Here is a 17070-nt window from a genome sequence, read left to right on the forward strand (position 1 = left end):
AAACAAATATTTCGGGCTGACAAAAAACAACTCTGATGCTTGCATGAGATATTACAAAGGCTTATTTAATTCCACAGACACCCACAACCAGTTCAGGAATTATCATCCTCTGAATCCCAATTATGAGTTGCTTTTCAAAAAGAAAAATCACATTTCCTTGGTGCCTTCTATGAAGATGTTCTTCTAAAACCAAGAGGTCTTATATCAGAGAGCCTACTATGTAATTTCTGCTCTCCCTAGATACCATTGTACCATGGATCCCCCTTATTCCTTGGCAATGAATTATCTCACATTCAGTTGTGCGTTCCCTTTCCTTCAGGCTGTGGCACCTAAACAAAATGCGCCACAGGGCTTGATTGAAGACGTGGATGTTCAAAGAGCCAGTTACACTGCTGGAATGCACAGACTCTCTTGGCTCTCTTCAAGTTTTGCAGTCCACAGGAGTTGCAGCAGTCCAGCAGAAAGGACAAAAGAGCAGTGAGTGACTGCAGTCCTTACTTAAAGGGCCATATGCTTTTCTGGAGCTTGTTTGTGTGCTAAGTAGAGAAAGAGGATACTGGATAGTGCACTAACTAGGAATATCACATCAAACCAACGATGATAGAAGTTGAACTGGAGCTCTCCCAGGACTTCCGTTATAATAGTGCGATACTCTAGAGGCATACTCATCCGAATCAGGAGCACTGATGATACAAAATACATACCCTGTAAATTAAAAAAGATACAGTAGCAATTGTTTCACAACTGGCTATGTGGCTAAGATAGGTCAGCACACGAAGACTTTATTATCTCCGTATGTATGCACACAAATGTGTACAGACACATAAATGTATACAGGTGATATATGTATGGTTCTGAATACTCACCATGATCTGTGCTAAAAGCAGTACAATAACATTGGAGGACTTGCTGCTAGAAATGGCATAGAAGAACTAGAAAGAAAAGAAAGTACTGGAAATAAGTAATTCAACAATGATGCCTTAGGGTATCATGAAAGCAGCATGCCATTCAGTAGTTTGTTTGGTTTTTTTTTAAAAAAAAAAAAAAAGAAATAGGCGTGTTTTTTGGAGAGGTGCCTGTACCTACTTTCAGAAACCTGCATTCTCAAACATGAATCTCCTAAGCCAGTGGCAGGCACCACATGACAGAAGTCATATAAAGATATATATTTAAGCTTAGGCACCAAAAGTCAGGCCAACATGATTAGTCACACGTCTCTTGAGTTAATGCCTTCCCCGCCTGACAAAAAAGAACTAGCAATTCAAATTAGGCAACCGAAATCCTTTTAATCACCATCTCATCAACTTTACTAATAAACCTTGGCTATAGCATCATTTTGAACCCATGCTTACATTTAACATCACATTGAACATCTACATTTCTTCCTGAGAACAACAATAAAAACTGAGTGGAGAAATACAGTGCAGGAGATGTTTTTCCTCCCTTCCTCCCTCTGCATGGATTTATATTCAGATATTAAAAACATAAATGTGTACTGAATGTCTACACAGTATATGCTCTGTCTAAAGTTAAAGTCCCAATAACAGCTTTCCTCACCAAAAAACAGATAAGAGAGTCTTGGCCAAACCTACCTTTGTGAGTGTAATTAACAACCCTCTGATAGAGGTGACAATGATTATTCCAACGAGAATAAAGGAAATGTGTTGAGACCAGAATTTCACCTGTATCAACGACAGAAATACAGTTAAGTCTCTAACACCACATTGTATAGCTGCCAATTCTTCGGGATCTTTTTGTGTTCTAATTGTACCGATATCCATGGCAGACAAGTTTACATAACGGACATTTTCACAATTATAACAGTAATTGATTACTTTTAACACACAAGAAATACAGATATAGCTTACACAAATCACAAAGAACCCTGTACTTATAGCGATAGATTTAAAAAGTGCAAATTACAGAACATCTACGTGTACAGGCAAATGTAATTACTCTGCAGATAAATGTATTCATCTAAGCAAGACAACTAGCATGTTTCTATTTGCCCAAAACAAGCAAGCACATCACTGCCTCTCTGGCAAGATCACATTACCTTCCCAGCATAATATCAGTTTAAAAACAAAGTTCACGGTGCATTTTCCTTTCCTCTTCAATAAGTCGGAAGTCAAAGATGCATTCTCAGGGCTCTATGACTCCTACGTTATTAGTAGTATGATTTTGTTTACTTAAGGTAGGAATTACTGAAAGGGGTGTAAGGATTAATAAATTCTCACATCAAATTGGATTCCCAAATAATTTACAGTGATCTCAATTCCTCTTGTGACTGGATCTGTCTTCCCCACACGGTCAAAGACAATATTGATAGTTGCCTGCAAGACAGAGATGGATTTAGATTCAAACAAGTACATAAAAAGCGCACCTCATTGCTACCTGTGAGACTCTTGCTTTGCATCACTAAGGAGGGGAGGAGCAGCTGAGTAGTCTAAGAAGGTGCAAAACTACACACACCTAAGAAATACTTGTCTAAGGTTCTCCAAAAAGACAGATGCAGAGCTTTATTCAAAAAAAAAAAAAAAAGTGTTATTTTCTTTCAGAATTTCCAGAAGCAAGATTTTAAGGAGACTAAAGCCTTACTCAATGCAGTGCACATATAGCATAATCTATATGTAGGGGGAGACACTTGCATATGTCCACATAAAACACAATAAATCATTTACATACCATGAAGATTTTCCAGACGCAGTAGATGGAGAAAAAGTACCCCAGAAAATTAAAATATTTTCCCTGGAAAGTTTTGGAGTACTCTATTCTCTCCTGGAGATACAAAAGGGAGGAGGGGGAAACAGAACACAAACAAAAATATCATTACCACGATCACCCACAACATAAAAACATACATTTTAATGGTGCACCAACAGTGGCAACTACAGCTTTATCCTTCTACACCCCTTAATTCAAAGGTTTCTGAATGACTTTAGAAACAAGGGGCATGCTCCAGTGTATATCAAAACTGGAAATAAACTGCCATCTAGACCCCAAACTAAAGAAACAGATTCTCACTCCACTGCATCACACTTCAACATTCACCTGCTAAACAGGTTTCAATTTCTTGTAACATACGTTCTCTTTGAAGCCACTCTGGCCCTCAGCGCCCATCTGGGCAGTTACTTTGGTTTGTACCTTTGTTGCATGCAGGTCAGCAGTTTCCAGAAAAAGCTGCTGACTCAGCTCTTCTAGGGCATCCACTTCTTGCTGGATAAGGGACAGATCTGGCAAACCAGCATAGTCAAGGCTAGAATACATCACAAATTCTGAATTAAAAAGAAAACATTCCCTGCCTTCACCCCAAGATCCACATCTAATGGTTTGACTACCTTTTTGATCCAGATCAGTTTTCTTATTCAGTCTTAGTGCTCCTTGCACCAAGGGTCCTAATGCACCCAAAGAAATCTCAAGGATACCTATCTTGCACAGTACTCCATTTTAAGAAGGCAGGTAACAGACAGCAGTTAGGCAGTTACACAACAAGCTCTTTATTCCTCTGCCTAGGGAACACAGTGCAGAACCACAGCTCTCTAAGACCACTTCTCCAAAGTGATCAGTATCCCTTGTCATCAGAGTACATTATAAGTCACTCTCCCATCATCTTCAAAACCAAAACCACTGAGTAACTGCCCCAGGAAATTAGTGATTATTATGAAAAGTCTAGTAAAATTGCAAATTTTGATTTTAACAGCCAGTGGAAAAGGAGAGGAAGAGGACTCCTTGGCCTTAAATACGCAAACTGAGTACTTGAAATGGTCTGGCAGAAATTCTTGGTAGGCAAAAGCAAGTCAGAGAAATACAGAGAATCGTAAATGTCCATAAATTCCTTCTATCCCTTTCATATAGGCAGGACAACTTCTGTTCACCTGCTCCTATCCACCTTTTTGTCAAACTGCTCATGGCTTGCCAACTTGCCAACACAGCCAAAAAGCCAGCTATGGGCTAGGTAAATTATTCCTGCGCCTGAGACAGTGCTGTTGTTTTGCCCAAGTACGCCACAGATCCTCCACCCTGGAAGACTATATTTCAAGTTATGAAAAAAATATGCATGCAGGTAAGTCGTGTGAGCCAAGGATACATCAGAATAGAAAACTGCCTCCACTCCAGTGTTGTGACAGGGTAGACATCTGCAATGTGACACAGCAAGTGCATACATATGTCCTGCAACCTGCTGTACACCTCGACTGTGGTGATGTAACAGCACATTTATATGGTCGGGCAGCAGCATACAACTCCCAAGTATCTCAGTAAAACTGTGTGTTCAACCCCTGGGCAAAAGGTGAGACAATGCATTGCTAGAGATCAAACTTCCCAGGAGCCATGGAACCTTTCACTCTGCCTTTAGAAAGTGTTGAAACAAGTGGTTCATAACCTGCCTATCTAAGGCTCTTCCTTTCAAAAGAAATGAAGACTTGGAGCCGCCTCCCAGCATGCAGATGAAGGATACTTTCACTGCCTGCAACAGATGTTGTAACACTTTTTATCATTCCCCAGAAGCCAGTGGGTTTGTTGTGCACTTCTCCTCTCTGGAACATTGTCCTGTGAGCCACTGCTATCCTGCAAGAACAGAAAACACAAGTCTTTAGGAATAAAGTCTTTTTATAGAAAAGAAAAAGAGAAAAAAAAATCATCAACAACCGAAAAAAACAGTTCCTCAGAAGACACTGTTAAACTAAATTCACTGCAAACAGATGCCCCCTTTTTATTTCCCTAAGCACCAATCTTGCTTCATAACATTATCTTGATTAGCTCTGGAATAGAGCCCAGATCTAATCAAGCAAGATTCAATGAGACACTTCCTAAGACTTCTATTCAGAATTCTGCTTCAACGCTTAAAGAGATTTACATCCAATTAAAAATAAATATTCAAATGGCTTTCTCAGTCATGTGATTAGCCACTTTCTTCAAACACATGACTGTGCTATCTCAAATTTAGGAACTGGAAAAATGCCCCTCTCTCCCCTTGGACACCTCTATCATGTTCCGCCTCCTCCACAGAAGTGTGAGCACTGGGCGGTTTGCAGCAGCACTCTCTGATATGCTGTCACTCACTACTAGGCTGCATGACAAGCTCTTATGAAGTAGAAACACATAAATCCATTATTGGACTGAACCACTGGACGCTCACGGTGAACTGAACATGACTTCTAAAACTCATCCAATACTACAGCAGCAGCTGCATATTGTCCCTCACACTCTCATGTGCACTGCAGCATAATTCCTAAAAAAAGTGCTAGCTTCTGGCCTCGTTACCTCATGTTTCTCTCCACTGAGATTTATGAGCCAGCTATCCATCTACTCCCCAACTGAAAACTATTCATAGGATTGTCAAGGCGATCCAGTTTGACAGTGTTTTGGCCCTTTTTTGTAGCTGCAGCCAGCATCGCTAAGCTTGGCACCAAGCCCTCTTCAAGGTTGTTGATAAGCAGTGTAATAAAAAATAATAATAAATCACTTCTTCACACACAGAAGAAACACCCAAGAGGCACTCCTCACAGCACATATGCCCATAGACTGCAAATAACAGAGATCTAAAATAATCTAATTCCTCGCAGTAGCTGCAAAATATAAGCAAGAACTGCATTTTTAATCCTTGTTATCTTCCCAGTACGTGACTCCCCCTTTCCATCCCAAATGAACAACAGCATTGCAGCAAAACTGCATCTAAGTCAAGGTGAAGTATGATACATGTGATACATCCATTTCAGGTGCTCTGATTTGACTCTGGTATGAGGTAACATAAAGCAACGGTGTCACATAACTTAGGCGTTTTGAACTTGAGCCTGAATTATGCAAAGTCTGCAAGGATGAGCATAAAGAACCTCCAAGCTTAGAGGTAAGTTTTCATAATGCTTCAATGGAGTACACTCAGGAAGGACAAAACAATAATTCCTGCACAAAAAGGATTAGTGAAAACAACTTTCAACAACTATCTCCAGAAAATGCTAGTCCCAGACAACCTTACTTTTAACCCAACGTGACCCTCCCCCATATCAGAGGTCCAAAAACGCTGTACAAAAGAGCAGTTGGAAGCAGCACTACCCAGAAATCTTTCAGCTCTAGTGCCAGTACGTTATTATGCTCCCAGTCAATTATATCAATCAATTAAACCTCTCCATTTAAATAAATTCTCTCTCTACTTACTGTCTCACACATCGCCACACATACTGAGTTAACATTTGTTCAGCACTTAACATTTCCAAAAGGGAAGAAAGAAGATATGCTTTGACTACACTTTCATATGCTAATACTGATCAGCACATATGCATGCTGGTGACTAATTCAGCAAGGTTATGCTACCTTGTAATACGCTTGTAATACGTTAAAAGGTTCCATTAAAACATCAGTGCACCAAAAGTAAAGATTTGGGGGTTGCCGTGAGAATTCAGTGTCAGAAATACAAACCTTCGAAGTGACGTGGATAATTGTATTTATTCCGTATAACTGGTAAGGCACAAAATATGCTATTTGTTACAGCACACAAAAATTCTTTTAGTGTAAATGCAAGTACACTATTTCTGAAAGTAGCTTTTTCACTTGGGGTACAGGGAATAAGTTAGATCAACAAAAGCAGAGTTCTGGCAGCATGCCTGTGCACTACACTACATTCACATTAGCAACATTTTGCGAATCTACTAAACTTAACTAATATTTTTGCAAATGGCAAGGTTTACATAGCTGTGTCCACACCAGCTCACTAGCGTGCTTCAGCTTTGACCTGGAAACTTCAATATGTGTGAACTAATTGCTGTACCAAAACTGCCAGTACGAGAGACTGACTGTGGTGGATTTAGGGTCACTTATTCATCAGGAGAGAAAAGTACACATCTTAGACTAGTCAAGTTGCCATCAGAGAGTTAGAACTTGTCTGGGAAGCCTAATCTGTGCCACTGTGGTAAGAAAGGGTGCTATTAGAGCACAGGACTGGGAAAAAAACAAAGTTGCATGTCAGGCCAAAATGAACCACACAGCTCCCACCTCATTCAGCCACCTGATTCACTGGAACATCTAGCCCTGACAAGACCAAAAATTTTGGTAATTTGAAGATTATCTTACACCATACTGACTGCAAACCCCTGAAATGAATCACTTCATGCTACTGCTGACTTCTCACCTTTTTTTCTTGCTAACAATCATGTCCATAGTCTGAAGGAGTCGTCGCTCCAAAGCAAGAATATCTGCATCTGTCACATTCCTGCAAAATGGAGACACCCAGTTAGGCCTGCTATCCCATTTCAGGGGAAACATGCTCATGGAACACGGAAGAGAGAAACTTGTATGAATAGAACACAGTCCAGTGATGGAAAATGGCAATAGCTAGAGTCAGCATACTTAGAGCACAGAAAACAAAGAATTGTCACAAAACCCTTAAGGACGGGAAAAAGGCAACAAAACAAAATACTTCAGTCAATCCAACAGGAAAAGCAGAAGAATAATCTCAAAAGGTGGACAAAGCATTTCACAAGGCTGCAATTACCTGAGAAAGTAGGACATGTAAGTGTATGGACAGTTGACAGCACCAAATCCTGACAGCAAAGCCATAAGAGTCACCCCAATCACACCCACACGGCTGATGAGCTGTTCTATAGACAGAATTCCTGCGAGATGAGAAACACAACATCAGTAACCAGTTGCTCTCTTCATTCTGCTCCACAGTTGGTGCCTTCATGAAACCATACACATACAGAGCTGTCTAATGAAACCAGCTACCTTCACAGTGCAATGACCAGAGGTAATATGAAGTATAGACAGCGAGTATGAAAACACAGAGGTGACTTTTCTGATGGAGACTTTCTACCATGCTTAAAAACAGGGACGGGAAACTCAGGCTATGAAAAAGCTTCAGAGAGATCTGAAGGGGACTAATGGTCAATGCTGTGGTCCTAAATTATTAAAATGCTAGTGATTGGACTTTGTTGAGGTGGGAAGACAGATCACCTGCCAGACACTATAAAGCAGGCATCTTCAGCAAAGCCACTTCTGCAAAAAGCAGGATTAGAGTTACCAAATGAGTTGCTCCTGGCAAACTGGCCCAAAAAAAACTCTCTGGACCATAGCAAGGAAGCCCTATCCTGCCAACCATCAGACATCCTCTCCGTATCTGCTGTAACTCCTGCTTGTAAGTCAGTAGAGGTGACCACAAAGCAGGCATTCTATCTGAGCATGAGGTGAACTTTAAAACATATATTCATTAACAGCATGAATGTCAAGCCTGTGCTGCAACCAGCAGCAAGCACTGAGATCGCTTTTATTCTTCCCAGCCTACACAGACCTCCACTCGTCTTCTCAGGACACACTGCCATGTGCTATTAAGCATCACTCACATTTTAGAGAGCTACTTATAGAGTAGCTGCTACACACAGCACATTTGGAGCTTACATGGTTGCAAAGCTGAGATGGCCAAGCGCCAAGCCACATTTCATGCTTCAGAGAAGGGGAATAAATGATGAAAACACAGCAAAAGGACTTGACAAAGGGAGACCGAGACACCCAGTCATGTGCAGCTGCACAGAGATTTACACCAGCTACAGAATGTGCTACAACATACTGGCCTTTTGCCCCACACACTGTCAGATAGCAGCAGTTAAAACAGAGGTGCCTTCAAAATGATATGACATTCCACCAGCTAAAGCAATGCTCCCCCGTAACACTCACAGCATCCCTGCTCTTGTGATCAGGTCACATAAAACACATGCTTTATAAACTCGGATGAAGATAGGAGTCTTACACCAGTACGTAATCCAAGTAAAGAATAACCTTCTCTCTACATTGCGCTCCAAAACTCAAGTCTACAAAGTCATACTGCTGCCGACAGAGAGCCCTGGTGCCTGGTGCATTTCCCAGCTGCAGCACAGTGCCAACACCATCCCCAGGTAAAGCAATTCCAACTCAGGAAGCCAGTGCATGTACTTTAAAGGGCTTCCACGACAGGATCCTACACATCTGAATCAGGACAAAGCCCTGCCATAGCCTTGTCAGTACACGTAGGACAGCAGCACCCCAGCAGTATTGCAGGAAAAAAGTTTAGAATCCTTTCCTCTTAGCTTCTGCCTACACCTGGTAGGATAAGGCACTGTATAGCTGTTAAGTGGAGGTACAACCTTGTAAAGCAGAAGATAAAAAACAGAAACAAGAGAAACACTACCAGTTATGGAAATCTGCAGTCGTTACTCAATTCCACAGAACCTTTTCAGCAGTCTGAATTGGGATTACCTAAACCCTATGGCTAAACTCCCATTGGGTTATTATATTCTGCCAACTCAAGCTCCTTCTGCAGTTGAAGTAGATACACTTTTTTCTTGGCAATGAAACGCTGTGCAGAGTGATCTGTGCTATTTACAAGCTACTGTACTTCATTGGCAAATGACACAATTACAAAACACAGATACACACTTTCTCTTAGGTACCTTTTAGGATCACAGAGGAAAGGGTGAGCAGACCCTACAGCAATTGGTATCCTTCAATTTTTAATCTTATAAATGAGTACCAAATAAAGTAGCCTCACAAAGAACAGAGAGATTAAGCTGATGGATATCTATGCTGACAGACATGTTAACCAATTTGAGTGAAACTGTGTGAATCTCTCCTGTTGAGAAAAACATAGAAACAATTCTCCGGCACTGGGGATAATGGCAGGATAAGTTACACAGGAAATCCAGGTAACAACTAGTCCTTTCTACAGTCTTGTAAGGCACACCCAGGTGCTCAAAAGATTCAGTTATGCACATGCTAACAAGATCTGTCGGACCCCAACTATTCCAGGTCCACACAGTATCTTCACACTATAAATATTCTTGGTTCCATGAGCGCAATGCAGAGATACCCAAGCTAATTCTGCATATAAATAGCTCCGGTATCCAGCAGGACTTATCAACTCACATTCTAGTACCATGCAATTGTGCTGTCTTTGGACTCAGGTGATGTACGAAGCTGTACCAAAGCTAATACGCCCTGCCAGACACGTTGCTAGCTACAGTCTAAATAGCTCTGGTGTTTGGAACTCGGCCATATTTCGTCGACTGGCCTGTCAGCCACCTATGCTAAATTGATCTGATTTCAGTCACAAAGAAAAAAAGATAATCAGACTGACAACAATCAGATGAAGGATTGCTTGTCAATTCTATTCTTAGAGTACATTAGTCTCCACAAGAAAAAAAAAAAAAAAAAAACAAGTGAAGAAAAACTGCGATCAACTTGTAACCATAAAACGTCATACATTTTGTGGAGATGAAGGAAACTGCTCAAAAAGTACAGTGTTCCTGCACACCTTAGGCCGTTAGGACTCGTTCACTTCCCTAAAGTTTTCCCGTGGTACTGGAAGAAAACTTATGCAAATAATTCAGGTATATCCAACTATTTCTGTCTGACAACCTTTAGATTCCATATTTCAAATCAGACCGAGTTGCAAGAACTACTTTCTACAGTCCCAAATGTAGAGCTAAGACAACACAATTAAAGCTCCAAGATAAAGGTCTGATTAGCAGACTGTTTTCAGGAGGAAAGGGATGAACAAGAATATGAAACTCACCATGTTTCGGGCTGAGAATGGGAAATGGATCCCCCAGCTTCCAGAAGAAATACATGAATGTCAACCACAGAACGCACGCAAAAAGTAGTTTCTGTCTGTGCACTAATGGAAAGGAAAAAACAAAAACAGCGCTTTAAAGAAGTTCTTCTTTTAAGGCTTTTTCAAGCTTGCAAAATCACTAAACATTAGTCCAAAGGCTGCTTTGAACACAGGTGGCCAAAACAGGTGCCACCTGACAGACTGAGAGCTAACAGTATGCGCTTCCTGCCAAACTCCTGCTGGAGACACCACCACCTTTTGTAAGAGCTAACACAGCGACACAACACTTTGGCATTTCCCTAAGGATGCACAAAGATGGCTGCACTGTGAACAGGGAACCACTTAGCTGCATCTGTCTTGTGTGACACTGAACATGAAACTTGGAAACTTCACCTCAATGCCAATACTCCCAACCTATATACCTGAGCGTGATGAATATCAATAGCTCAAGGTTAAATGCGCATTAGCACATGGAAGAGGCCTCAACCAGACAGCAGTAAGAAAAAAAAAAATCAAGGGTAATGTATTGAGCTTTGCTGCCTTATTTCTTTCACCCCTTAACAGAACAACACAGGCTTGCCGAGGTCTCCAGGGCTTGGCTGCAAGCTTAAAATTGTCAAGGAACTAATTCCAGTAACATTACTCCCAAGCACCAATCTTTGTCAAAACCCAGAAAGAAAAGCTACGTGTGTTGGGGTCAGGTGAAGTATCCCCTAACTATTCAATAAACAGTCAATGCTCAGGCACTGAGTTCCAGACAGAAGTTAACTAGCCAGGACAAAGTTAGGGGAAGGATGGAAACACAGGAATAGCAACCAACACATCTCTCTCTCGAAAAGAAAGAGTCTCATTTGAATACATGGTCTCAAATTAGCAGCCCCACTGCATAAACCAAGTACTCACATAATCTGATATTGCTCACAACAAAGTAACCGATGTAGAAGGGTACCATGAAGACTAGGATGAGCAAAATGACACACAGGTTCAGCTTCCAGTGAAAATATCGAGAGCTAAAACAAAGCCAAAATACAGATCAGCACACTATAACACAGCAAATTTCTCAAAGAATCACATCTCAATGAAGTCCTTGCAACTAAATCATACATTGGATAGTATTGGCCTAGCATGTAGCATATTCTGTTGGTTTTGTGTTTTTTTTTCCACCATACACAGCTCAAGAATGTGTATTTCAAAACTAACAACTACCCAGTAAAATCCACTGAGGTATTTTCAAAAATACTCTATTTTCTAAAGTGATTAATGCTGGATGCACCATGATTCATCTGGTGTACTACTTGTCTAGTTGAACGTTAGATCAAAATGAAGTACAAGAAATAATTAACTTTGTAATGAATGGCTGAGTCAAAAAGGGCTAATTCGAATAGAAAAGATTAAAAATACTTAATGTTCATAACTCGATATGTTTCGTTTCAAAGTGAATTTTCTCACATACAAGACATTGCAAAGAATTTAGAACACACACACACACAATCAGTAGTCCTCTGACCAAAAGATATTAGCCAAATCGAGAAGAGATTCATCTTGGTTGAACTGACTTTTCACTTAGTTTTCACAGAACAATACATGTCCAGTTCCCAATACACACCCATACCCTGTTCATTCCTCAGGGAAGAAGAACTTCAGAGGATCCATGTCACCTCTCCCCTAGCTAATTCAGAGGCAGACATTTTCATCTACACTGATTTCCAGCCCTTTGTTGAAACTCATGAAAGCATTCTCCACAGTGATCTCTCTGGCTGCAAGCTCTACAGATTAATAACATGCAGTCAAAACTACCATTACCTTTTATCAGTTTTGAACTTCGTGCCTTTCAACTCCTTTGATTGCTCTCTTAGCCTTGTATGATGAGAGACAACGAACAGGAATCCCAGATAACCTCTACGTGTTACTGTTCTACCTTCTCTCTCCTGGTGATTTCTGAAGTACTCAGTTTTTAACAGCCCCTATGTCAAGGGAGGATGTGCCTTTGATTCACAAGGACTGCAGTATTACCTAAGTACAGTTTTCATTCCACAATTGGCTTCACATCTTATTGTTTTGACCAGTGCAGAAAAACAACTGCTTACAGTTTTTATAGTCCTTAACATCTGAAATGTGCTCTTCAGCATGATCTGAAGCTTCACAACACTCCCATGAAAGAAACTGTTCTTTCATTTCACAAATGGAGAAAGCCAAAGACTAAAGCCCTACTATTAGTCCACACTAATAGTGACTGCGCGGAAAATCAGGAATTTAGGGCTTCTAGTCTCGTGTTCTGACAAACAATTCCAGTTCAAATATCTTTGTTGAGTTGCTGACAATTTTCTCACACAATTTCTGCAACCAAAATCTGATCTACCCATGAAGCTGCTGCTGAACACTAGGCAGGCTAGTCCTTTCAGTCAGCTCTCAAACTCACCTGCTGTTCAGCACCCCCAATATCTCAAAGATGATGAGCTCAAACATAGTACAAGAGAAGGCAAAAGTCACAGAGAAGATCACCTGGACAACATATTGTCGCACCTGCAATGGAGAAAATAAGCCAGAGATTTCAGGCATTTCCCTTCATAGAACGGCATCCTGACATCCCTCAGGTAAAAAAATAAATAAATCACAAGGTACAATTGCACACAAATCTTGCTTCAAGGCACCTTGCATTTTATCCAAATGGGAAGAATAATAGCCTGTTAGAAACCAGAGGGCAAACCTAGAAGTTGCTCAGTATTATACTAATGGAAGCTATCACCATATTTAACAGAGATGCCTTACACAGAAGGGACATCAAGTGTGTAATGCCCCTGAGCAACCTGACTAACAATAGGCCCTTGCTATTGAGCTCCATGCTCTTTACCTTAGATTTTAAAAAAAGATCTGTATCAGAAAAACTTCTGGGGGTTGAAAGTGGTTTGCACTTCAGCCACCTCTTGCCTAGACTATATTTTCTCATAGCTCTCTAGGGATAAGAGAATGCAACAGTGTTATCCCAACCAATCCTCAACAATTCGGCCACAACAAACACATCCCACCAAGGTTAAAGTTTAATTTGATTTTGACTCAGAAATTCTACAATTATATCAGGCAAGCTTACCCAAGCAAAAGGGAAAGCCTTCTATTACCCTGGCTCTTCTTCCACTTTTTTTTTTTTAAGTTTCCAATATAGAAACTCTCAGTGACCCCAGAAAAAAAATACATTTCCCTAGATACTAGGAGCCTTTTAAATACAAGTACAGAGGAAATGAAAAAGAAAGTAACTGTAAAGACAACTAGAAATAAGAGAGCTTAAAGAGAGGAGAAAGGCCAGAAGCAGTTTTAAGGATATTGCAATAACAGGGAGTAATTTTAAGATACAGAATTGTAATGAAAGGCCCCTTCTTACCTCATAATCCTTGAAGAGCTTGCGCATGAAGAATAGCCATCCAAATCCAAAGAACAGCACCTGCAAAAGAGGTGAAGCACTTGACATTTATATCCAGCAACTTGCAGAATATGAAGCTGCTCAACTCCTGGCTGTACATTAAAGAAATGGAAAGAACAGAGCTGGACCAACACACACAAGCTCTACAAAAGATTAACCCTGCCACGGTACCATGTAGAGAATAAGATTTTAAATATTCAACAGTAGCGGGTGTAAAAGCCTATCATCTTTAAGAAGATTGAGCCAAGACAGCTTTTCTCTGTATTCCCAATTTCTCAGTTCCTCAGTTCCTGGCCTGCCAGAACCTTTGCACTGTTGTTTCTTGTTTCACACTTCCAATCTACAGAATCAAAGTTTATAGTTTTTACAGGAAACACAGTAATGCAGGCAAAGTAAACATCTGAATGTCCACATTACATATCTTCTAGTGAAGAGCAAATCTTATAAAAAAAGTCACCTACTTCCTTAAGATGGCACGTGCATTTGACTTGTCTAGAGAGGTCTTAACACCAAATCAGGCTATGCTCTGACAGAATGCGGGAAAAGGGTGTTAAAAGCATCTCTATGGTTGGGAAAAGGCAGTGCTGAATGGCTCAAACTTTAATCTGGAGTTGTAGAAAGCCACATAGAAAAGCTAGCTGAAGCAGGACAAGCCAATAATGCTTTGCATTTCAAGGGATCTCAGAGCACTCTCCAGGACTTAGTTAAGTTTCAGGACACACCTGAGATGGACAGATGAACATAACAACACAGCTATTTTGCAGAGTTTTGCAAACTTAAAATAAATACAAGTTATGCAATGCAGCCCGAACTGTAACTACCCTTCTTAATCCAGAAAAAGGAGACTGTGTTGTCAGACCTTGGGTAACCACATCTAATCCTCAGAAGACTGAAAACAAGTGTAATGATTTAGAAGAACCCAATCCAAAAGAGAACTCATATATATTTATATAGTGTTATCTTTGAATAAACCAAAGAGAAAAATTGTTGTATGTCAGTGTGTAAGGGACAAAGATAGTATTTGGACAGAGCACGTGGAAAGGCCAGAGCTCTCTGTCTCCCCGTGAAGGCAGGGCACTTTCAAAGACAAAAACTTAGGGATGCATGTAGGTGATTTCCTCGTCCATGAGAGGTAACTGGATCTCAGCAGTGGCACAGGAGAACACGATGTAGATGTAGATTTTAGATGTGGAGCTTAGTGATATGGTTTAGTGGAGGACTTGTTAGTGTTAGGTCAGAGGTTGGACTCGGTGATCTTAGAGGTCTCTTCCAACCTAGACGATTCTGTGATCTACAAGCAAGGAACACCTGGAGAGCTGGGCGAGCATCATCAGGGTCATTTGCTGTGAGAGCAAAACTGGAATAGGACTGAGGTTTGGCGACTGACAGCAGGTAGCAAAGCTGGTTCGAGGAGGCCTTCAGGCTTTAAAGGAGTTGAAAGGAAAATGATGGGAGAAGGTAATTTATTGCACAAGCCCCCTGTAAGTCAAAGCATGGTAAAACAGTGATATTCACATAAAGTCGATCCACATTTAACAGCTGGGGAGGAGAGAGGAGAGGCAAACCTATTAAAGAATAAATAAATAAACGAATTAAAACAGAGGAGGGGATAACCAAGGACAACGCTAACATATGAAATTATATATGAACATTATATTGAAGTAGAGGCGGCGGCCAGCACTGCGCATGCGCGCCCTCAAGCCCCACCCACTCCCCCCAGAGTCCCAACGGCCGCTTCCGCAGTCGGCCCGTCCAGGCCCGTCCCGGCCGGCCGGCTCGGCCCCCCCGCCCGCCCCGGTACCTGGGACGTGACCATGATGGCGGAGTCGATGAGGAAGCTCATGGCGGACCCCGCGCCGCCGCCGGCCGCCGCACCGCTCCCGGCACCGTCCTACCGCCGCTGGCTGCAGCGCGCAGGCCCGGGGAGGGGTGAAGGGGCGGGGCGAGGGCGAGAAGCCGCCCCCCTGCCCTGGCAAGGGTGTGGGGAGTGCCTCAGGACATGGCGGCGTCGCATCAGTTTGTCCTCAGGGAGAGGCGCCCCGCGCTGAAAACCTCAAAACTGATAATAGGGATGTTAAAAAGAACGATAATAAAAATAAGCGTAATAAGGTTGATTATGATAAAATAAAAAATAATATAAAAATAGTAAAATTTTAAAAATGTGTGTCCCTCCCGATTCTCCTCAGAGGAAGCAGTCCCACCAAAGATGGCGCCCCAGGGCAGAGGCCACGCACCCCCATCTCCAGCTGTGGAGAAGGGGTTGAGCATGAGCAGAGGCCAGGCAGCTGGGGGACCTCACTGCAGGCAGCAGTGGAGCCCCCAGCCAGGCATTGAGTTATTTCCCTGCCTGCATCCTGCCTGCTGGTGGAGGTGTCTGTCTGCCCCCAAGAAGTGCATGAAGGAGTTGAGGGAAAGGGTCTCCCCTGCAAGGGTGATGGCAGCCAGTGCCTGGGGAGAGGCCTGTGCGGCTGCACGGCGCCATGTCCTGCATCCGGCCCTTCCCGCTGCAGCCCGGGCCAGGGGTGGCGGTCAGGCCTCGCAGCCATAGCTGTCAAGGAACGGGGCCAGAAGGGAAGTAAAAGTTCAAACAGGGAATTTCCTGATGCCTATCGGTGTGAGATCCAGTCCTTCTTGTCACAGTTCTGCCCTCGTTTGAACCTAGTGGTGTCCGTGTCTTTTTTTCCTCTTAAAAATATGCCTAACCTTTGCCACTCAAAACTGACTATAGTTGGGGTAATAAATCATAGGGGAAGAGAGGGAATAAAGCAGGGCAAGTCAGGAGTTCAGCAAAGCACGGAACACTTGCTGACTGAAAATCAGGAACCTTAACTCATTGCAACTCATTTCACTAGGAAAACGGTTCTGCGTTTGGTTGTGTTGAGTCACCGGATTAGTCCCACAGTCTCTTGGATAGTTTGGCTTTCTGTCTTGCTGTCAGCCGTCTTGTTTTGAAATCTGTCTCCTTGTCTACAGCATTGCAATGGGAAAAAAGCATTCAGCTTTCATAGGGAAATGAACTGAGGGAGCACATTACTCTATCTGATCTGAGGCCCTTTTTTAAAGCTTCTGGTATTGCTGC

At 42.0% G+C, this 17070-nt stretch overlaps 1 protein-coding gene across 1 annotated transcript; it reads right to left on the minus strand.

Annotated features, from left to right (window-relative positions):
* Positions 1-44: 44 nt before the first annotated feature.
* On the minus strand, positions 45-16101 carry GPR89B (G protein-coupled receptor 89B). Its single transcript, XM_048071662.2, has 14 exons — positions 15793-16101; positions 13953-14012; positions 12996-13099; positions 11480-11586; positions 10538-10639; positions 7487-7607; positions 7124-7204; positions 4457-4566; positions 3145-3233; positions 2686-2778; positions 2238-2333; positions 1593-1682; positions 867-932; positions 45-705 (listed from the first exon to the last, which is right to left on the minus strand). Exons 1-14 carry the CDS (start codon positions 15832-15834, stop codon positions 499-501), a joined length of 1368 nt encoding a protein of 455 aa, XP_047927619.1. The 5' UTR covers positions 15835-16101; the 3' UTR covers positions 45-498.
* Between the last annotated feature and the right edge of the window lie 969 nt (positions 16102-17070).

Source organism: Anser cygnoides, chromosome 1 (genome assembly GCF_040182565.1).
Source record: "Anser cygnoides isolate HZ-2024a breed goose chromosome 1, Taihu_goose_T2T_genome, whole genome shotgun sequence".
Lineage (NCBI taxonomy): Eukaryota > Metazoa > Chordata > Aves > Anseriformes > Anatidae > Anser > Anser cygnoides.